At 45.1% G+C, this 24,157-nt stretch overlaps 1 protein-coding gene and 2 pseudogenes across 1 annotated transcript; all 3 read left to right on the forward strand.

Moving 5' to 3' along the window:
- LOC121103531 overlaps nt 1-350 on the forward strand; it is a 17,948-nt pseudogene extending 17,598 nt beyond the window's left edge.
- Nucleotides 351-10,812: 10,462 nt separating this feature from the next.
- Nucleotides 10,813-11,839, forward strand: LOC121103532 (vomeronasal type-1 receptor 4-like). Its single transcript, XM_040634399.1, has one exon. It carries the CDS (start codon nt 10,907-10,909, stop codon nt 11,837-11,839), a length of 933 nt encoding a protein of 310 aa, XP_040490333.1. The 5' UTR covers nt 10,813-10,906.
- A 7,950-nt stretch (nt 11,840-19,789) lies between these two features.
- LOC121103533 lies at nt 19,790-23,237 on the forward strand (annotated as a pseudogene).
- Nucleotides 23,238-24,157: the final 920 nt, after the last annotated feature.

The raw sequence follows: 24,157 nt of genomic DNA on the forward strand, positions 1-24,157 counted from the left end.
TCATGCTCGGGGCCAGCGGCTCCCTGGTTGTCATCCTGTACAGGCACAAGCAGCGGGTCCGGCACATTCACACGAACACTGTCTCCGCCAGATCCTCCGCGGAGTCCAGAGCCACCCAGAGCATCCTTCTCCTGGTGAGCACCTTCGTATTTTTTTATACCCTCTCCTTAATTTGTCAACTTTGTCTGGCTTTTTTAATTAACGCCAGTCGGTTACTGGGGAGCTTGTCTGCGGTCTTCACTATGTGTTTTCCTGCTCTCAGCCCCTGTGTGCTCCTGAACACGGGTGTCTCCACGGTGTCCAGACCCAGGTTTGCCTGCAGAAGGAGTAAGAAATTGACAAAGCAATGACATCGTGGGACGCTTGGGGGCTCTGTTGATGGAGCGTCTGCCTTCAGCTCAGGTCATGATCTCAGGGTCCTGGGATCGAGTCCTACATCGGGCTCGGTGCTCAGAGGGGAGCCTGCTTCTCCGTCTCTCTCTGTCCTCCTGCTGCTTGTGCTCTCTCTTTCAAAGACATAAATCTTTTAAAAAAAATTCCCTCATCTTATTGGAAATGTGTTTTTATTTCCCACAATATTCCGTTGTTAACTCACTCATTGCCCATAGGTTGATGGGATTGATAGGATCCCTCGTTGGCCATCGATTGATAGGATTCCCCATAGATGGACAGTTATGCACGGGGCACATTATGAGGGGGGCAGAGGCACACATCACTGGTACGTTGCAGTGCGTGTACGAACACGCACGTATATGCAGGGTGATCTAGATACACGCGTGTAATTACACTATGTTTCTCAGCCCTCAAGCAATAATATGGAAAAGTGTGCAGTAAGAAATATAGAAATAGTATTAAAGACGACAATGACCAACAGCTTTAAGTGTATCTGGTATTTATATCACCTTCCCGGTTGGTGTTTAAAATTACATGGAATGTGTCCTCCATGTTTCTACCTTCATTCTTTTAGCTGCGTCTCTTGGGGGAAAAAAATCTAAGCGTGGTCAAAGTTCAGCTTTAATAGAAATAATTATATGTCTTGAAAATAATGACTATATTTGGGATTGGATTTATTGATTTACTGTGTGGTGTTCCTGACATCTGTTCTGAACTTAAAATCCATTCCAGTAGGTACATACGGTGCTAAGTATCTCTTGGTTTTTAACCTGGATATTGCAACATTCTTTAAGAAACGAATGGGTGACAATATCGGATGCTTTTAGCTTCTGCCGTGACAACATCAGGGAGCAATGACACCAGTCTGTTCGGATGCTCACAACTTTCTTATTGTTGATCTGTACTTTAAAAATGAATACGCATGCGCGGGTCCGAAGCGGATAGCTCTGTGATGTGTCACGCGCGCACGCCCCTCTGTGCCTCAGAACACGGCCAGGCTGGCAGGAAGCCCCTCCTCGCGGCCCCTCCCAGGCACCATCTTCAAGGGGCACCCACGGGACGTCTCACATGTAAATCTCTGACCTCGTTTGTCCTCGATACAAAAGGAATCCTGTAGCATGAACTCTTTTGTATTTTCACGGTTCAATTGCATGCGTTTGTGATTTTATTGGTAACTATTCCATGTTGTTATTGATCATTTCTGGGCGCTGGCGAGTGGATCTCATGGTCTGAAAATCAGACAAGTTAGCCGCTATGCTGATGAAGTACACGGAGTGATCTTTGCACTTGGCGCTGTTAGAATGACGCCGATGTGTAAATTCTAGAGTGTGCTGAGATGCGCGGGGGGTGTTTTCAGGTGTATACGGAGTAGTGATACTGCTGGGTCTCAGGTTTCCATCTGTTTGGCTTCGGGACAGATTGCCAGACAGTCTCCCAAAGCGTGTGCGTGAACTTGACCCCAACGCCTGTGGATGGGATTCTCCGTTTAGTTGCTTTAGTTTTTGGTTTATTGTTCTGGTTGTTGTGTGATGGTACCAGGCAGTGACTGTCTTTCCATTTTCTTGATGAGACAGGAACTTGAACATCTTTTCCCATATCTATGCGCCTTGAAGTAAATCGTTGTTTTGTGTGTCTTTTGGTTTATTTTACCCATTTGTTTTCAGTTGTGTTGCCTCTCTTTCTCTTATTGATTTACAGGAGATATTTCTACATGTAGAATATATCTATTCTTGGTACTGGTTCTGTCTGTCCGTCCGTCCGTCCGTCCGTCCATCCATCCATCCATCCATCCATCCATCCATCCATCCATCCATCCATCCACCCATCCATCCATCCATCCATCCATCCATCCATCCATCCATCCATCCATCCATCCATCCATCCGTCCATCCATCCATCCATCCATCCATCCATCCATCCATCCATCCATCCATCCATCCATCCATCCATCCATCCATCCATCCATCCATCCATCCATCCATCCATGTGTCTGTCTATGTATCTAGGTGCCTTTTGATGAGGACAAACTCTTAATTTTCATCTAATTTGTTGTTTCCTCCTTTCTAGTTGAGGTGTTTTGTTCTTTTTTAAAGAAGGTTTTATTTATTTGAGAGAGAGTGCACCAGAAGGGGAGCAGGAGAGGGAAAAGCCAGCTCCCTGCTTGGAGGGAACTCCATGCGGGACTCCATCCCAGGACCCCGGGGTCATGACCTGGGCCCAAGGCAGGTGCTTAACCAACTGAGGCAGCCAGGCACCCCATTTTGTTTTCTTCTTTTAAAGAAACCGTTTCCCATTCTATCGATCACGAAAGTAGTGTCCCCCATCTCCCCTTGGCTCACTCTTTCTGGGGACGCTCAGCCTGCCTGTCGGTGGACTTAATGAATCATCTCAGCTTTATAAGGAGATAGTATTGTTGCTGTACCAGGACGTACTAAAGTTTCCTGAACTTGTTCCCTGTCGGTAAGTTGTATTTTCCATGTTATTTGCACCTGCAACCCGACCTGCAGTAGGCAGTAACCTGCCCATGTCTTTGCCTTGAATGTGAGACGGAGACACCCTACCACGAGAAATACACCTTCAGATTCCATCTAAAAGTTCAAGTCTCCAAATGAGGAGAGCAGTTTGATTGGGGAGTAAGCCCAGTGTGACAATATGTATATAATATTGATATCAGTACAGAAAGTGTTCATGTATGTTAGGAAAACATCCCAAATTCCATAAAAAAGGGTGGATAACTCTGAATGCAGTGAAAATAGGTCCATTTGCAGAGGAAACTGGTATTGGGCAAGGGGTAATTCATTGGGACTTTCATTTTATTTTATTCTTTAAATACTTTATAATGAAACATGCATGTAATTGTTTACAAGCAAAAATATCTTAAAAAATTGCAATATAGCCACAGAAGTATTACTAATGGTGACTTCCTGGGATAGCTTCTTCTACGGAAAAGAAAGGAAAAACAGAAGACTAAAATGTGCTGTGTGTGGCTACGTTTTATTTTCTTAAAGCATGTGTTATGTTTAGAATCCCCACAATAAGTAAAAGGATTTTCATCCTATCAGGTTTAGGGCATAAGAGGTCAAGGCGTAAGCGGGTCTCGGAGACGGTATAGATATTTATTCCCGTCACTAAGCATCAAGTACTAATAAACACATCCTGCCAGACCCACCGGGGTCACTCTGTCTGGCATCCCCAAAGAAGAGAGAGAAGGCTGGGTCATTCCCCCAAGTTCTACTTGCAGCTAGCTCTAAGCTGTCTACTCAGATTAAGGAGTTTTTAGGGGTATTTTGTGTATGTAAGATTTGTGTCTCATAACCTGAAATTTAAAAAAAAATCCAATAATAAATAAAGACAAATATAAATGGGGAAATCGAGTGGGGACTGAGTTAGGGAGTTCTGTTGTGAGTTGCACCCATCCCTCATCTCCTACCTCCGTTCCCTCACAACCTAGGACCTCCACCTGGCAGTCGGATGAACGTGATGGGTCCCATGTCCTTCATGTCCTGTCTCTCCTCATCTCCCTGACTTCTGCCTGCCCCATCCTCTCCACCCAGCCTTTCTAGACAGCCATCCTGCCACATTGCCTCCAGTGTGTGCCCTTTTGAGTTCTCTATCACAAAGAATTCCATCGTCCGTCCAACACTTCCCTTCCTTCAGCTCCATGCCACCCTTCTTCCCCTACCTGTATCCCACCCCTGACCCCCGTTACAGTGACTGCAGCCCAACGATTGCGTACTTTATATTGATAGCCCTCAGCTGTCGATTGCCCCCATTGCCCCCCCCCCCCCCTCCCCCCCCTCTGCCTCTCCCCTTTACCCAGCTGTGCCCTCTGCATTCCTGCACGGACTCTCACTCCTCCCCTTACAGCCTTGCATGCCGTGACACCTGGCACCCATATGGTTCCACCACCTGGTGTTCCCCAGATGCTTCACTTTCTTGTACTCTCTGCCCCTTGCACGCCCCTAAGATCTGCAGTGTATTTCATCCCCATTGCACCTTTTGACGCTCATGTGCCTTCGGAGCCTGCGACCCTCTCCCCGGCGCCTTGGTCCCACGTGCCCCTTGTCTCTGCAACCACATTTCATCCCCGTGCATTTTCCCGTGTCCTGTTTGTTGCCGTGCTCTCCGTCATGCGCTCGCCTCCTGGACTCTAGGTCTCCCCCTGTGCCCTGGGTCCCAGATGGCTGATGGCAGTTTGACAGTCTAGACTGTTGTAACTGTTCCCCGGTGGGGTGCTCCAGGGCTGGAACCCGGGTGGGAGGGCACTCCAGTTTCCTGGTTCTGTGGTGAAGAGGCCAACAGGGAGAGGAAGGGATTCTTTTTATTTCATAGGGTCCTGTGAAAACAGAGATGAAGCAGTCCTGGTTCTCCTCACGAACTGTTATTCTTGAGCAAAGGATTAGAAGGTTGAATTGGGGACCGTGGGGTCAGTGCAAGGAAGCGCTGGTGTATAGGAGAGTTGGGTTCATTGGGGCCAGCTCTGTGGGTGGTGGGAGTTCTGATGTCACCCAGTGGGACATCCACAGAGAAAACAGATTCTGTTATCATCATCATCATTATTTGTATTTCTTTTCCCTTTTTGGGGAATAAAATAGTTTCTAATGTCATTTTCCCAGAAATCTAAGGTTTTCTATTAAATTGCTTGCTATTTTATTTCCACCTTCGTTCCTTCCTTCCTTCCAAGATTTTTCAGTAATCTCTACACCCAACATGGGGCTGAAACTCACAACCCCGAGATCGAGAGTCACATACTGTTCAGACTGAGCCAGCCAGGTGTCCCGGAAGTGTCTTGAATAGATTAAAATTATGTGAATTCTGGGAGTTAGTTTCTACCCGGCGGTCTCAGGAAAGACAGGTATGTGTGGTGAGAACATTAAGATCTACTCTCTTAGCATCAAATTTATAATACAGTGTAATCTATGCCCCCCGTGATTTGCATTATAACCCCAGAACCGATTCATCCTGTGTAGCTGAAACTTGTCAAAGATGTCCTCCTTCCACCCCCACCCTGAGCCCCTGGCATCCACCATTCTAGTCTTTGCTTTTATGATTTTGACATTTATATATTATTATTATTATTATTATTATTATTATTATTATTTCATGTTAATCTCCATGCAGTACATCCCTAGTTTTTGATGTAAAGTTCAATGATTCATTAGTTGCGTATAACACCCAGTGCACCATGCAATATGTGCCCTCCTTACTACCCATCACCAACCTGTCCCATTCCCCCACCCCGAAGCCCTCAGTTTCTTTCCCAGAGTCCATAGTCTCTTGTGGTTCATTCCCCCTTCTGTTTACCCCCCCCTTTCTTTATCCCTTTCTTCTTCTACCGATCTTCCTACGTCTTATGTTCCATAAATGAGTGAAACCATATGATATTGTCTTTCCCTGGTTGACTTATTTCGCTTAGCATTACCTCCTCCAGTCCTGTCCATGTTGCAGCAAATGTTGAGAAATCATTCTTTTTGATGGCTGAGTAATATTCCATTATATGTATGGACCACATCTTCTTAATCCAGTCATCTGTTGAAGGGCATCTCGGCTCCTTCCACAATTTAGCTATTGTGGACAATGCTGCTATGAACATTGGGGTGCATAAGGCCCTTCTCTTCGCTATGTGTATCTTTGGGGTAAATACCCAGTAGTGCAATTGCTGGATCATCCGGTACCTCAATTTTTGACTTTTTAAGGGACCTCCACACTTGTTTTCCAGAGTGGCTGTGCCAATTTGCATTCCCACCAACAATGTAAGAGGGATTGAAGAGGACACAAAAAGGTGGAAAAATATTCCATGCTCATGGATTGAAAAATTAACATATGTCTATGCTACCCAGAGAAATCTACAGTTTCAATGCCATCCTGATCAAAATACCAATGACATTTTTCAAAGAAGTGGAACAAACAGCCCTTAAATTTGTGTGGAACCAGAAAAGGCCCCAAATCGCCAAGGAATTGTTGAAAAGGAAAAACAAAGCTGGGGGCATCATGTTGCCAGATTTCGAGCTGTACTACAAAGCTGTGATACAAAGACAGCATGGTACTGGCACAAAAACAGACACATAGGCTAATGGAACAGAGTAGAGAATGCAGAAATGGAACCTCAGCTCTTTGGGGAACTAATCTTTGATAAAGCAGGAAAAAACATCCAGTGGAAAAAAGACAGTCTCTTTAATAAATGGTGCTGGGAAAATTGGACAGCTCCATGCAAAAGAATGAAACTTGACCACTCTCTCCCACCATACACAAAGATAAACTCCAAATGGATGAAAGGCCTCGACGTGAGACAGGAATCCATCAAAATCCTAGAGTAGAGCATAGGCTGCAACCTCTTCGACAATGGCCACGGCAACCTTTTTCATGACACATCTCCAAAGGCAAGAGAAACAAAAGAAAAAATGAACTTGTGGGACTTCATCAAAATAAAAAGCTCCTGCACAGCCAAGGAAACAGTCAGAACAACTAAGAGGCAGCCCACGGAATGGGAGAAGATATTTGCAAATGACACTACAGATAAAAGACTGGTATCCAAGATCTACAAAGAACTTCTCAAACTCAATACATGAGAAACAAACAAATCATGAAATGGGCAGAAGATATGAACAGACACTTATTATTATTTTTTAAGGATTTTATTTTTAAGTCATCTTTGCGCCCAATGTGGGGCCCGAACACACAACCCCAAGGTCAAGAGTCCCATGCTTTGCTGACTGAGCCACTCAGCACCCCTCTATGGAGGTTTTTTTTTTTTTTTAATTTTTAAGGTTTTGTTTATCTGACAGAGAGAGTGAGCACAAGCAGGTGGAGCAGCAAGGGAGAGGGAGAGGCAGACTCCCCGCTGAGGAGGGAGCCCGATGCGGGGCTGGATCCCAAGACCCCAGGATCGTGACCTGAGCCGAAGGCAGACGCGTCACTACTGAGCCACCCAGGTGCCCCAAGTGTGACGTTACCTCCTTTGCTCCTCTCACTTAGAAAATCTGTCATGAATATTCTTTTGCATTGTTCTGTACATTGACCAATGTGTTCCTTTTGGATAAATTCTACATCTCACAAATGGGGTTAAATCCCAGGCCCTTCTGTTTCCTGAATGTTTGACAGAAGAGTCTCATAAAAGTGGAAGAGTAATATTCTCATAGATGATTTTTGAAATTTATTAGTTTCATTTATGAAATGAATTTGTGAAAGCTCTTTGAATAATACCTAGGGAAATATTCAAAAAGATTGTGGCCATATATTAGAATGTAAAATTTCTATAAAACTGTTGTAAGTGACATGTGATTATTTCCCTCCGCATTTTAACCCTTTGGCGTTCAGAAGTGCGGCCCTTGGACCAGAGGCATTGGTAACACTCGGTGAACTTGTTAGAAACGCAGAAACTCGGGCCCCTTCCCAGAACAGCATCAGAGCCTGTATGTTAACAAGATCTCCAGGTTGTGGTTGTGTACATTAAATTCTTGAGAAGTACGCTTCCGACTCACCGTGAGTCCCATTGAGAAAGATGCACAACTTACGTGTGATGTAAATAGAGCAGCCAAACAGAACTGTGGATGCCCGTGTGGATGCCCTAAGGGTAGTCTTTCTCGGGGTTTGGTGAACCTTACGCCCTCCTCTTTCCTCCGAATTAGGGAGAACATCATGGAATGATTTTGTGTCCAGTCCTCTTAGTGTGTAATTCCGACCACTCACCTAAGTCAGAACCAGTTCTCTGAACCGTCTCTTAGGTAAATTACACAGTCTGCCCAGTGGTCGCATGGTAAATGTAGTATTTATTTCAGCGATGGTTGACATTCAGGGATGTGGCCAAAGATTCCTCCCAGGAGCAGTGGGAGTGCCTGGACCCTGCCCAGTAGGATTTCACCCAGTGCTTACTGGTAACAATTCTGGGAAGAAAATGAAGTGGTGAGAACTATGGGAATCCTTCACTGGTCTTGATTTGAGTAAGTTGCGGGGGTTAACTGGTGGTTGAAAGTGTACAGTCTGCCTCTTACAAGACTGACCCTCCTGCTTCTGTGTGTGAGGAGCTCTTGTGAGCCTTCCCTCTTTCTTCCACGACGCTGTCCTGCTGCTACTTCCTGTCACGAGCAAGAGTCAGCATTGCTGTTGATTTCCTACAAAACCCTGTATTAGTTGACATTGAATCATGCAGAGACTCAACATTGGAACATAGCGGTGCAGAGAAATCCAGTGATTTCTAACGTGAAACATCGGTGTCATGGATGGCGTTTGCTTGCGTGTGTCGGGAAATCCTCAGGTGATGCCTGTCTCATTTTTGTCTCTGCTCATAGCTTAGGTGTTGGTGCACACGACAGTGTGAAGAGAAGGAAAGAATATGTTTTCTTGGCAGAATGACTTCCTAGGGAAGTTCTCTGCGAATGCAGGGAGACGGCTGTGCCTCCTGACCTGTCAGACCCCAGAGTTTCCTGCCCACGTCAGTCCAGAGTTGCGATGATGGTCTTCAAACGCGCCAACGTTTGCCAGGGTCGGCCTGGAGGGATGACAGAGGAAGAGACTTGCTCGAACACTCCAAAGCTCCCTTGGGAGCCACTGAAAGGAAACGTGTAATTGTTTTGTTTGGTTCATTTTTTTTTTTTTTTTAATTAGCAACTGGAAAAAGGTTCCCGGAAACTTTCTCCCTCCCAGCCCGCTCTCTGATTGCTGCTGTGGGAGAGAGGACAAGTGCGGTCCTGAGGGGCAGGTGCGGTCACAGGATCCTGAACCCATATCTCAGGGTCTGGCTGCCTCCTCCTCTCACCTGCACCGGCTGGTGAGACCTTCACGTCAGCCCACCGTCCTCACCGCAGGCAGAAGCGTACCTCCCACGGAGAGGCAGACTTTACCATGATAGCCTGGTGTTAGAAGTCCGGGTAAGTGGTTGTATTAGAAAAGGGGCTGCTTCTGGGTTTGACCTCGGTCTACTGTCCCTGCCACACAGAGGCAGGAATAATTCCTGGGGCGTCAGCTAAGCTAATGAGGCAGACGAAGTCCTTCACGTCACCCAGTGATGGTGGCCCCTGCGTTAATGTCCGTGTAACTGACCATGACAGTCATTTAATGAAACCTGATTTTTAAAGTGCTCAGGGATCATAGTTCTGAGATCAACCTGCCACTCTCTCTACCTTACAGGACTCAGAGCCTCAATTGCAGGATTCCCAGACTTGTGCTCGTAACACATTCGGGCTTGTAATCACAGGATGAATCCCTGTGTGGACCACGTAATCCCATGCACAGTCAGTGTGTTCAAGTTACAGTTGCTCGAATAGAAATGTTTTCTTCAGCTCCGGTGTCTCATGCAATTAATGGAGACAGTAATTGTGCTTCTGCTGAATGCAGCGGTGGTCTGTTGGTTGTGGTAGGACTTCCTTCTTGAGGTTAGGGACAGATCGTTAAGGAAAGGGTAACTTTATGAGTTTCAGATAGTAGCTGTCAGATTGAAATTATCTTATATTTTATTTGGTTTAAAAATATTCTAATATTGATTCAAAATATTCACTACTGCAATTCATAAAATGTACATGGTTTCACACCCTAGAGATTGAATTTTGCATCTATGTCCCTTACATGTTTTTATTTTTCAAAAACCATGCATCATTGCTAGTAATTTTATGAACTTGGTATGAATAAGTTAATAAGTGTATGATCTGAAAAGAATTAAAGATGTAGTTTTTTTAGTCTGTGCTATTTACCATATAGTGTTGTTTCATGTCCTATAATTTAGGGTCCGGCATGAGTTTTTTCCAAGTTTCCTGCAGTAGGTGACATTGTGTTTTGTTCCTGGCATAAAAGCAAACAGATCCTTTTTCTCTTTTTTTTTGCCCTCCTAATTGCAAGCCGTTCTTCCGTTCATTAAATGTGCTCGTCCTGGGGCAGGCTGCTGGGGTATTAACCTGCAATCCGTACTTCTGCTTGTCATAAGATTTCTGAATATTCATTCATAATTGGCATTGGCTATAGGATAAATCTATGTACATGGAAACGTAAGATCAAAATGATGATGTCACCACCAATCTGACACCAAATGGAAAAGCAATAGAAAGATATGTCTGGGTGATCTGAGAAGCACCACTGACCACATTTTTGCTGTTGCTAGGTGGTTCAAAGCGTGCTTCTGTTCCTAGCACCTGGCATTTTCAAGTCCCCATCTGCCCTTAAGCTGCATAGGGATTTAGACGCATGACTTCACTGCTCTTTGCCTGAACTCTGTAATTGCCCCATCTCTGCAGTTAAAGTGACAGTAGCGAGCCTCACGGCTTTGTGCAGAATGAGAGGTGACCATGTGACCACTTTTCATAGCGGTGGTCCGTATGTTCTAAGTATTCTCTAAAGGGTATATATTTAAGTCTTGAAAAATGTCTTAGTAAAAGACATTAAGGTGGAGACATCTAAGATTCAACTAATCTAGTCAGTGGAGAATACTGGGATTCAGGTGACAGTCTGAAGTCAGCTCCGGTCTGCTTTCCACACAGGCTCCAGTGGCCGTGAAGATGCACATCAGTCCCTGAGAAGCGACAGGATGGCCACGAGGGATCTGGCGGTGGGAGTGATCATCTTATCACAGACCGTGCTGGGAATCCTGGGGAACTTCTCTCTTCTGTGCCGTTATGTCCTCCTCCACGTTGCTGGGTGCAAGGCAAGGTGCACGGATCTCATCCTCAGGCACCTGACTGTCGCCAACGTCTTGGTCCTACTCTCTAACGGCGTCCCCCAGACGTTGGCAGCTTTTGGGTTGAGACATTCCGCCAGTGACTTTAGATGCAGCTTTCTTTTCTTTGTTCGGAGAGTGGCCAGGAATGTGTCCATGGAGAGCACCTGCCTCCTGAGTGTCTTCCAGGTCATCACGGTCAGCCCCCAGAACTCCAGGTGGGCCGCGCTGAAAGGGAAAGCTCCCAAGTACACCGTCCCCTCCACCACCCTGTGCTGGATCCTGAACGTACTGATGAATACCATTTTTCCCCTCTCTGTGACTGGCGAGGGGATCGATGCAAACATCACGAGGAAAATGGATTTAGGGTACTGTTGTGCAGTACTTTACAATACGACCACAGCCTCGCTGTTCACAGCATGGCTCTCATTCACTAACATGTTCTCTTTGGGGCTCATGCTCGGGGCCAGCGGCTCCCTGGTTGTCATCCTGTACAGGCACAAGCAGCGGGTCCGGCACATTCACACGAACACTGTCTCTGCCAGATCCTCCGCGGAGTCCAGAGCCACCCAGAGCATCCTTCTCCTGGTGAGCACCTTCGTATTTTTTTATACCCTCTCCTTAATTTGTCAACTTTGTCTGGCTTTTTTAATTAATGCCAGTCGGTTACTGGGGAGCTTGTCTGCGGTCTTCACTATGTGTTTTCCTGTTCTCAGCCCCTGTGTGCTCCTGAACACGGGTGACTCCACGGTGTCCAGACCCAGGTTTGCCTGCAGAAGGAGTAACAAATTGACAAAGCAATGACATCTTGGGGCTTCTGGGGGGCTCCGTCGATGGAGCGTCTGCCTTCAGCTCAAGTCATGATCTCAGGGTCCTAGGATCGAGCCCCACATCGGGCTCGGTGCTCAGAGGGGAGCCTGCTTCTCCGTCTCTCTCTGTCCTCTGCTGCTCTTGCTCTCTCTTTCAAAGAAATAAATAAAATCTTTAAAAAAATTCCCTCATCTTATTGGAAATGTGTCCCCCCCCATATTCCGTTGTTAACTCACTCATTTCCCATAGGTTGATGGGATTGAAAGGATCAGTCGTTTGTCATAGATTGATAGGATCCCCCATGGATTGACCATTATGCAAGGGGCACATTATAAGGGGGGCAGAGGCACACATCTCTGGTACATCGCAGTGCGTGTGCGTACACGCACGAATATACAGGTAGATCCAGATACACGCGTGTAATTACACTATGTTTCTCAGCCCTCAAGCAATAATATGGAAAAGTGTGCAGTAAGAAATGTAGAAATAGTTTTAAAGACGACAATGACCAACAGCTTCACGTATATTTGGTATTTATATCACCTTCCTGGTTTGTTGTTTATCATTACATGGAATGTGTCCTCCATGTTTCTACCTTCATTCTATTTTAGCTGTGTCGCTGGGGAAAAAAAAATCTCAGTGTGGTCAAAGTTCAGCTGTAATAGGAATAATTATATGTGTTGAAAATAATGATGAATATATTTGGGATTGGATTTATTGGTTTACCGTGTGGTGTTCCTGACACCTGTTCTGAATTTAAAAACCATTCCAGTGTAAGTACATACAGTGCTAAGTATCTCTTGGTTTTTAACCTGGATATTGCAGCATACTTTAAGAAACAAATGGGTGACATTATCGGATGCTTTTAGCTTCTGCCGTGACAACGTCATGGAGCAATGACACCAGTCTGTTCAGATCCTCACAACTTTTTTGTTTTTTTAAGATTTTATTTATTTATTTGATAGAGATAGAGACAGCCAGCAAGAGAGGGAACACAAGCAGGGGGATTGGGAGAGGAAGAAGCTGGCTCATAGCAGAGGAGCCTGATGTGGGGCTCGATCCCATAACGCCGGGATCACGCCCCGAGCCGAAGGCAGACGCTTAACCGCTGTGCCACCCAGGCGCCCCCCCTCACAACTTTCTTACTGCTCATCTGTACTTTAAAAATGAATACGCATGCGCGGGTCCGAAGCGGATAGCTCTGTGATGTGTCACGCGCGCACGCCCCTCTGTGCCTCAGAACACGGCCAGGCTGGCAGGAAGCCCCTCCTCGCGGCCCCTCCCAGGCACCATCTTCAAGGGGCACCCACGGGACGTCTCACATGTAAATCTCTGACCTCGCTTGTCCTCGATACAAAAGGAATCCTGTAGCATGAACTCTTTTGTATTTTCACGGTTCAATTGCATGCGTTTGTGATTTTATTGGTAACTATTCCATGTTGTTATTGATCATTTCTGGGCGCTGGCGAGTGGATCTCATGGTCTGAAAATCAGACAAGTTAGCCGCTATGCTGATGAAGCACACGGAGTGATCTTTGCACTTGGCGCTGTTAGAATGACGCTGATGTGGAAATTCTAGAGTGTGTTGAGATGCGCGGGGGGGGTGTTTTCAGGTGTATACGGAGTAGTGATACTGCTGGGTCTCAGGTTTCCATCTGTTTGGCTTCGGGACAGATTGCCAGACAGTCTCCCAAAGCGTGTGCGTGAACTTGACCCCAGCCCCTGTGGATGAGATTCTCTGTTTAGTTGCTTCCTCGTCAGCAGGTGGTGTTTTCTGTCGTTTTTGATTTATTGTTCTGGTTGTTGTGTGATGGTACCAGGCAGTGACTGTCTTTCCATTTTCTTGATGAGACAGGAACTTGAACATCTTTTCCCATATCTATGCGCCTTGAAGTAAATCGTTGTTTTGTGTGTCTTTTGGTTTATTTTACCCATTTGTTTTCAGTTGTGTTGCCTCTCTTTCTCTTATTGATTTACAGGAGATATTTCTACATGTAGAATATATCTATTCTTGGTACCGGTTCTGTCTGTCCATCCATCCATCCATCCATCCATCCATCCATCCATCAATCCATCCATCCATCCATGTGTCTATCTACGTATCTAGGTGCCTTTTGATGAGGACAAACTCTTAATTTTCATCTAATTTGTCGTTTCCTCCTTTCTAGTTGAGATGTTTTGTTCTTTTTAAAGAAGGTTTTATTTATTTACTAGAGAAAGAGCGCACAAGCAGGGGGAGCAGGAGAAGGGGAAGCAAGCTCCCTGCTGGTGGGGGCGCGGAGCTCGATGTGGGACTCCATCCCAGGACTCCATCCCAGGACTCCGGGGTCATGACCTGAGCCCAAGGCAGGTGCTTAACCAACTGAGCCACCCAGGCACCCCATTTTGTTTTCTTCTTTTAAAGAAACCGTTTCCCATTCTATCGATCACGAAAGTAGTGTCCCCCATCTCCCCTTGGCTCACTCTTTCTGGGGACGCTCAGCCTGCCTGTCGGTGGGCTTAATGAATCATCTCAGCTTTATAAGGAGATAGTATTGTTGCTGTACCAGGACGTACTAAAGTTTCCTGAACTTGTTCCCTGTCGGTAAGTTGTATTTTCCATGTCATTTGCACCTGCAACCCCACCTGCAGTAGGCAGTAACCTGCCCATGTCTTTGCCTTGAATGTGAGACGGAGACACCCTACCACGAGAAATACACCTTCAGATTCTGTCTAAAGGTTCAAGTCTCCAAATGAGGAGAGCAGTTTGATTGGGGAGTAAGCCCAGTGTGACAATATGTATATAATATTGATATCAGTACAGAAAGTGTTCATGTATGTTAGGAAAACATCCCAGATTCCATTAAAAAAAAGGGGATAACTCTCAAAGCAGTGAAAATTGGTCAATTTGCAAATGGTATTGGGCAAGGGGTAATTCATGGGGACTTACATTTATTTTATTCCTTACATATTTTATAATGAAACATGCATGCAATTGTTTACAGGCAAAAATATCTTAAAATATTGAAATATATCCACAGAAGTATTACTAATGGTACCTCCTGGAATAGCTTCTTCTAAGGGAAAAGCAAGGAAAAACAGAAAAGTTAAAATGTGCTGTGTGTGGCTACGTTTTATTTTCTTAAAGCATGAGTTATGTTTAGAATCCCCACAATAAGTAAAAGGGTTTTCATCCTATCAGGTTTAGGGCATAAGAGGTCAAGGCATAAGCGGGGCTCGGAGACGGTATAGATATTTATTCCCGTCACTAAGCATCAAGTACCAATAAACACGTCCTGCCAGACCCACCGGGGTCACTCTGTCTGGCATCCCCAAAGAAGAGAGAGAAGGCTGGGTCATTCCCCCAAGTTCTACTTGCAGCTAGCTCTAAGCTGTCTACTCAGATTAAGGAGTTTTCAGGGGTATTTTGTGTATGTAAGATTTGTGTCTCATTACCTGAAGTTTTAAAAATCCAATAATAAATGAGGACAAATATAAATGGGGAAATCGAGTGGGGACTGATTTAGGGAGTTCTGTTGTGAGTTGCACCCATCCCCTCATCTCCTACCTCCGTTTCCCCGCATCCTCGGACCTCCACCCGTCAGTCGGGTGAACGTGATGGGTCCCATGTCCTTCATCTCCTGTCTCTCCTCATCTCCCTGACTTCTGCCTGCCCCATCCTGTGCACCCAGCCTTTCTAGACAGCCATCCTGCCACATTGTCTCCAGTGTGTGCCCTTTTGAGTTCTATCCCACTAAGAATTCCATCGTCCGTCCAAGACTTCCCTTCTGTTAGCTCCATGCCACCCTTCCTCCCCTCCCTGTATCCCATCCCTGACTCCCGTTACAGTGACTGCAGCCCAACGATTGCGTACTTTATATTGATAGCCCTCAGCTGTCGATTGCCCCCATTGCCCCCCCCCCATTCTTCACCTTGGTGCTTTCTCCCTGGTCCTGTCATCCCAGCCCCTTTCCCGGGTCCTTTGATCCACTGATGCCCACCGGTGGACGTTCACCTTGCTGCTGTTGTCTGCGCATGTCCGTTTCCTCTCTGCACCCTTTTCCTGTGCCGTGGACCATGCTCGGTCCCTAGGATCTGCACCCCCACCTATTGTGCCCCTCACTTCTGTAGCCCTTTCCTGAATATTGTCTGCATTGCCTTTACCCGGCTGTGCCCTCCACCTTCCTGCACGGACTCTTGCTCTTCCCCTTACAGCCTTGCATGCCGTGACACCTGGCACCCATATGGTTCCACTCCCCGGAATTCCCCAGATGCCTCACTTTCTTGTATGCTCTGCCCCCTTGCACGCCCCTAGCTCTGCAGTGTATTTTATTCCCATTGCACCTTTTGACCCTCGTGTGCCTTCAGAGGCTGCGACTCTCTCCCCTGCGCCTTGGTCCCACGTGCCCCTGGTCTCTGCAACCACATTTCATCCCCGTGCATTTTCCCGTGTCCTGTTTGTTGCCGTGCTCTCCGTCATGCACTCGCCTCCTGGACTCTAGGTCTCCCCCTGTGCCCTGGGTCCCAGATGGCTGATGGCAGTTTGACAGTCTAGAGTGTGGTAACTGTTCCCCGGTGGGGTGCTCCAGGGCTGGAACCCGGGTGGGAGGGCACTCCAGTTTCCTGGTTCTGTGGTGAAGAGGCCAACAGGAAGAGGAAGGATTCTTTTCATTTCATAGGGTCCTGTGAAAACAGAGATGAAGCAGTCCTGGTTCTCCTCACGAACTGTTATTCTTGAGCAAAGGATTAGAAGGTTGAATTGGGGACCGTGGGGTCAGTGCAAGGAAGCGCTGGTGTATAGGAGAGTTGGGTTCATTGGGGCCAGCTCTGTGGGTGGTGGGAGTTCTGATGTCACCCAGTGGAACATCCACAGAGAAAACAGTTTCTGTTATCGTCATCATCATTATTTGTATTTCTTTTCCCTTTTTGGGAATAAAATAGTTTCTAATGTCATTGTCCCAGAAAACTGCGGTTTCCTATTAAATTGCTTGCTATTTTATAAAGGACATGGAAGTGTATTTTCCTTCCCTTTCTCTTTTCCTTTCTTCCCCCCTCCCGCCTTCCCTTCTTTTCTTCCTTCCTTCCTTCCCTCCCTCCCTCCCTCCCTCCCTCCCTCCCAGGTTTTTAAGAAATATCTACACCCAACATGGGGCTCCAACTCACAACCCTGAGATTGAGAGTCACATACTCTTCAGACTGAGCCAGCCAGGTGCCCCGGAAGTGTCTTAAATAGATAAAATTATGTGAATTCTGGGAGTTAGTTTCTACTGGGCAGGCTCAGGAAAGACAGGTATGTGTGGTGAGAGCATTAAGATCTAGTCTCTTAGCCAATTCAAATTTCTGAGAAAGTATAATCTATACCCACCATGCTGTACATTATAACCCCCAGAACTGATTCATCCTGCGTAGCTGAAACTCGTCCAAGATCTCCTCCTTCTACCCACTCCCTGAGCCCCTGGCAACTTCTGTTCTAGTCTTTACTTTTATGAATTTGACATTTATTATTATTATTATTATTATTATTATTATTATTATTATTTTAAGGATTTAATTTAACGTAATCTTTGTACCCATCGTGGGGCCCAACCTCACAACCCCAAGGTCAAGAGTCCCATGCTTTGCTGACTGAGCGAGTCAGCACCGCTCTATAAAGGTTTTTTTTTTTTTATTTTAAGATTTTATTTATCTGACAGAGAGAGAGAGCACGTGCAGGGGGAGCAGCAGAGGGAGAGGGAGAAGCAGACTCCCCGCTGAGCAGGGAGCCCAATGCAGGACTCTATCCCAGGACCCTGGGATCATGACCTGAGCCGAAGGCAGATGCTTAACCGACTGAGCCACTCAGGTGCCCCTATAAATGTATTTTTAAAGCAAATTAATGATGGGGGAAAAAAGACGGAAGGAGGAGAGCAGCATCTGCACCCTTGTGGAAATGGCAGGACACTTAGTGTGTCTGTTACAGCTGCCGTCATGTTCGTTCACGTGGTTCAGGTGTTGTCTGCTAGATTCCTCCACCATCACATTAGCACGTGTTCCATTATGACCAATAAGCATTTGGGGCTATTTACTGAGTGATGTGCGTAAGCTATGACATTTACTCTGGAGACTCTTCTGAGTTTGTCTTTGCTTGTCGTTTGCTTTGGGAAATGAAGGCTCTCACCTCTGTGTATTAGAGTATTTGGTTTTTGCAAGATGAGCCTAAATCAGTCAAGCCTTGCTCCTGTAAGTTTCCTTTCGTTCCAAAGTCATGTCGGACGCACCCTTCTTTATGACTTTGTCGTATTTTCAGAAAAAAACCCACAACAGATACCTTATATATGTTAAGTGTCCTAAAATTCCAAAATATAACTCAGCACCAATGATAGAGAAAATACAAATTGTCAATGAAATACACAGTCAGAAATAATAGCTCTTATATTGGTTTGTGATTGTCGTGTGTACGTTGTGTCCATAGTGTTTTTAAAAGACACAAAAGCTTCATCTACAAATAAATTTGTTTATGCAATTGAAAGTGTTTCTTAATATCAGTGACATTAAATTTTTCTATTATATCACTTTTGATATAATTAAATTAATATTTGGTTATTTTTAAAATATATGATGTATGCATAAGGTGTAGAAGTTATTAGATCAAATCTGTGTTGGTACCTTCGTGTTTCCATGACTCGGTTATAAAATGCTACAGTTATTCTTTTAGGATCGTCTCTGTATGTTGGCCTTGTATGCGTCTTCCTTATTGATAAATTCTAGGTCAGATAAACTAGGTAAAATCCCAGCTCTACCATTTATTGGGTATTGGACATATATTCTTATAAAAGAAGCATAATATTGCAGGCAGATTATTTTTGTGGTTTTATGCATTATGAAAAACTGATAGAATAATGTCTAGTATATAGTACATGTTAAAAAGATTGCTCTTGGGGCGCCTGGGTGGTTCAGTCATTAAGCGTCTGCCTTCAGCTCAGGTCATGATTCCACGGTCTGGGGTCGAGCCCCACATCGGGCTCCCTGCTCAGTGTGGAGTCTGCTTCTCCCTCTCCCACTCCCCCTGCTTGTGTTCCCTCTCTTGCTGTCTCTCTTTCTCTGTCAAATAAATAAATCTTTAAAAAAAAATTGCTCTTGCCATTCTTACTATTCTGTAGGAACCCGAAATTGCCATGAGACTCTCACTTCAAAGTCGTTCATGAATTCTTCCCATTCTTAACAAGATCTCCAGTCTGTTGTATATATTAAGATTTGAGAAATACACTTTATACTCACTGTGAGTCTCCCATACAAGATACATATACAACTTACAACAACTTACAACATGTATATGCCTGTGTTGATGTCTTAATTTTATATTTTATGTTTCATATAGTATCTCCAGTTTTCTGTGGATTTTTTAAAAAATATTTTATTTTTATTTTTTATTTTTTTAATGATTTTATTTATTAATTTGTCAGAGAGAGAGAGCGAGAGCAAGCATGTATGCAGAAGCAGGGAGAGCCGCAGGCAGACGGAGAAGCAGGCTCCCCTCTGAGCAGGGAGCCTGATGCGGGGCTCAGTTCCAGGACCCTGGAATCATGACCCGAGCCAAAGGCAGATGCCCAACGAACTGAGGCACCCAGGCATCCCAAATATTTTATTTTTAAGTAAACTCTCTGCCCATTGTGGGGCTCGAACTCACAACCCCAAGATCAAGAGTGCATACTCTTCTGAATGAGCCAGCCAGGTGCCCCTGTTTTTGTGGATCTTACATCCTATTGTTTCCATAGGGTTAGAAACTACAGTGGAGAGTAATACTGTGCTACAGTTACTTGATTAGATAATTCAGGTCCGTCACCTAAGTCAGAACCAGTTCTCTATAACCCTTTTTTCATGTTGGGTCAAATTATGAGATCTGGCACTTGGTAACTGTAGTTTGTCTTTCAGGGACTGCTGACATTCTGGGATGTTTGCCATCGACTTCTCTCAGGAGGAGTGGGGATGCCGGACCATGCTCAGCGGGAAATGTACAGGGACGTGCTGTTGGGAAACTCCAGGAGCCTGGTCTCCCAGGAGGATAACGTCCCTCCGGAATTCCTCATCCCTTCTCAGGGTTTACTTTCATTTATAGAATGTCTCCTGGGAACTTCTGCTTTGCATGACTAAATTTGGGGTTTAAGGAAACACTTTTGGGTTTGTTGTAAAGGAGAAAATCTTCATGACCTTAATCTTTCCCTTTTGTGACGTGATCTGTATCCTTCACTTTAGATTACGGATAATTAGAGAAATTCAGTGGCATAAAATATTATGGAGTACATGTTAAATTCCAGTTTATACCCCTTATTTCTGATTCAGTAGTTCTTGGAAGTGGAGTTAGAATGTGCAAATTGAATATACTTCTTAAGTATTCTAAAGAGGCCATCAGCAAACAGCGTTTGGAGAAATAATTTTCTATGATTTCTTATAATGTGCTTGCTTTTCTACTGAGCATAGTGCTGGGTTATAAATTGGGGAATCCACAACAAAAGTCATGTTCCTTTTTTCTAACAAACAGGTCTTGGCGTATCTAAGCAAGACCTGGTTTCCTTTGGAGCAAAGGAAAGAGCCCTGGGATGTGAAGAGAAAGGAGACAATAGCCACACGCCCAGGTAGGTGGGAATGAATGAAGCAGATGTCACAGGTGGGGGCCAAAGGTCAAAGGAGAAAACTCTGCCATAAAATGTGGTTTGAGATGCTGTGCTTGAATGGAATGATTCTGGAAGCCTACATTTAATTCTCTGGTAGTCACAGAGGGACATCATCTGTCTCGTTTTTCACATGCTCCTACATTCTCTAAGGACTTGCCTTCCCTTCCAGTGTCTTCCATGGCATTCACCATGAAATCCAAAACCTTCCCCATGGCCAGGGACGGTGTATGTGATCTGATTGCTATTCCATTGCTTCTGGGGCCTGTGAACATCAGTGCACTTATAGAGTTTCCAAGTGGAGGTCAAAATGTGAGTTTCTCTTCCCCTATTTTTCAGTGCACTTGTCTCCTGGAGATGCACACAGGATCTGGTACAACATCAGGAATGTGGGGTAGACTGACCCTTCCCTGTCAGATCATATGCAGAGCAGCCCTCCCCATGGAGGCTTCCCCATTGACCAGACCCTGTGCTTCGTCCTCAGAAATGTATCTGGGAGCTTCAGTGTTTACATTGGCCTCAGTGGAATGAGTTGGGCCCCTTCGTTAAGACCTGATTGGTTCTGGGCCTCACGAATGACTAAGAGCCAGAATCTCTGGGGTTGGAACAAGGGGGAACACTTCCAGAACTGTGAGAGAATAAATTTCTGTGATTTTAATCCACTCAGTTTGTAGTGATGTGTTAACAGCAGTCCTAGAAATTAGTACAGATCCTCTGTCTTCTTTCTATCACCTCCTTGCCCCCAGACTCTCCACAGCTCCAGTTTATCCTTTTTAAAAGATTTTATTTATTTATTTGACAGAGAGAGTAAGTGAGCACAAGCAGGGGGAGCTGCAGATGGAGAAGCAGGCTCCCCACTGAGCAGGGAGCCCAACATAGGACTTGATCCCAGGACCCTGGGATCATGACCTGAGCCAAAGGCAGACCCCTGCTCCAATTTATCCTTATGCCCCTTCTCCCTCTGCCTACTTTCACACCCTGCTCTGTCACTCACATACTGTCACTTGTCCAAACTCACCAACTTTCCTGCCATGCATCTCAGACGGAAGTGGCCATGCTCATGGCACTTTTTGAGTTCTGCATGTTGGAAACAGTTTCCATGTGGGTGGTTGCCATGTTGGAGGGAATATCAGTGATGGAATGAATGATGGATTAGGAATGATGCCATGTTAAGGACTGTAGTTACTAGTGGTTTTCCATACATGAACACCTTACTGAGACCGGCTTACCCATGATGCCGGATCGAGTGACTTTTATGAGCCTGAGTATAGTTGTGCGAGCTTGTCGCTGCTTGTTTCACTATGCGTGTGTGGATGAGCACGAGTGTGTATGTGGTGAGTGTGTGTGTTCCTGTCAGTGTGTGATAGGGACTATGTGAAGTATGAGAGTGACTGAGCTCATACATTCATGTGAGTATATGACTGTATTAGAGTGTGCGTGCTCATGCATGTGTGTGTTTATATCTTTGTGTAAGTGTAAAGATGCATGTGTGTCTGTGTACAGAGTGTGAGTTGTCTTCTGACTCAGTGCTTTTTTTTTTTTTGTGGAATGTCTCTTGAAATCTCATGCTTAGTCACTATCTGAAACTTCCAATTTGTCACATTGACAGTCGATCTCAGCTCAGGTCTTGATCTTAGGGTTGTGCGTGTAAGTAAGCCCCGTGTTGGGTTCCACACTGGGCATGGAGCCTACATTAAAAACAGAAAACAAACCCCAAAACTGTAACTCGGAAATTCATCTAATAGTTAATATGATGTGCAGATTTCACAGAGTGTATTTCAGGAAGAGTGTGATTATGTTCTGTGCATATGATTGTTGGGAAGGGGAGAAAAAAAATCCTCTCGACCCTTATTGGTTCTTTGGCTGGTGTAATAATCCTATGAACATAAGACAGGAGAAGAAAAACAAATTTGATTATGTACATGGGCCCCATAAGAATATGAGACCCCAGAACTAGTCAGGCAATTGAGGTTTATTTGCCATCCTGAGTTAGGGAATGAGACAGGAGCCTGGACATTCTTTCCAGAGGAATCCCAGGGACAATGGCAGCTTTGGGGTTAAGACATTTCCTCAATTACTTTGGATGCAAACTTGTTTTATACATTCACAGAGTGGCCATGGCCAGGGGTGTGACCATTGGTACCACCCATCTCCTGAATGTCTTCCAAGCCGTCACCATCAGCCCCAGAAACTCCAGTTGGGCAGAGCTTAATGTGAAAATCCCAAAGTACGTCGGTCCCTTCAATATCCTCTGTGGGATCCTCCACATGCTGGTAAATTTTATTTTTCCTATATTTGTGACTGGCAAGTGGAGGAACAAAACCATCTTAAGGAAAATGGTTTTGGATACCATTCTGCTCCGCTTCACGACAAAGTCTCAGACTCCATATATGCAGCACTGATATCCTTTCATGATGTTTTGTGTCTGGGACTCATGTGGCTCCAAGGTGTTCATCCTGTACCAACACAGGCAGCTGGTCCAATACATTCATAGGACCAAGGTCTCCCCAAGATCCTTCCCTGAGACCAGAGTCACCCAAACCATCCTTGTTCTGGTGAGCACCTTTGTGTCTTTTTAGACCCTCTCCTCCATGTTTTACATTTACTTGGCTCTTTTTGATAATCCTAGTTGGTGGGTGGTGAGCACCTCTGTACTAAGTGCTGCAGAACTCCCTACTGTCAGCCCGTTTGTTCTCATGAGCGGTGAAACCCCGCGTATACAGACTCCGCCATTTCTGCTGTGGAAGAAAGACAGAATTCCCTGATCTCATCAGAAGAATCTAAATTGTTTAGGGCTGTGTTTACTCACTGATGAAATCCTCTCTCACAAACCCTCAAGCACAACTACAAGCCAGTGTCATTATAGGTAGAGTAGTAAGAAAGACAGACAGAGATTCTGCCCTAATAATAAAAAGTAAATGGTAGTGGTGATAGTAAATAAAGTCTTATGTCATTACTTATATAATTGTACTTCATGAATGATGGCTGTGGAGAAATTCAGAGTCCATGCAATAATAAAATAGTCCTGAAATCATGTGAGATACTGGAAATGCTTTTGAGCATGTCACTTTCAATCTGATATATTCAATTTTCCTAAACTGAACCGGGCATGGAATTGTAAGGACAGTTCCCTAACAAAGGAATTGCAGATGGAATGACCCATCAAGAAGGGAAGAAAGGCCTAGATGTTAATGCTAATAGCCTGGTGTGAAGCAGCAGAAATTAAAATGCATGTTCTAAATTTTGTCCCTTACCTCCTAAGGTTAATGGTGGTCATTTGAAACACAGTCATGCTGGGGTGCCTGGGTGGTGCTGTTAAGCATCTGACTCTTGGTTTTGGCTCAGGTCATGATCTCAGGGTTGTAAGATCAAGCCCTGCGTTGGGCTCCATGCTCAGCATGGAGTCTGCTTGAGGTTCTCTCTCCCTCCCCCTCTGCCCTTCCTGCTTGTGCTCTCTTTCTTTAAAACAAACAAACAAAAAATTCTGAAATACACTCATGCTTGTGGTATAGATTAACATATTATTATTTTTTTAAGATTTTATTTAGTCATTCGACAGAGAGAGAGACAACCAGTGAGAGAGGGAACACAAGCAGGGGGAGTGGGAGAGGAAGAAGCAGGCTCCCACAGGAGGAGCCTGATGCGGGGATCGATCCCAGAACACCAGGATCATGCCCTGAGCCAA

The sequence above is a fragment of the Ursus maritimus genome, unplaced genomic scaffold (assembly GCF_017311325.1).
Source record: "Ursus maritimus isolate PB19 unplaced genomic scaffold, ASM1731132v1 scaffold_19, whole genome shotgun sequence".
Classification (NCBI taxonomy): domain Eukaryota; kingdom Metazoa; phylum Chordata; class Mammalia; order Carnivora; family Ursidae; genus Ursus; species Ursus maritimus.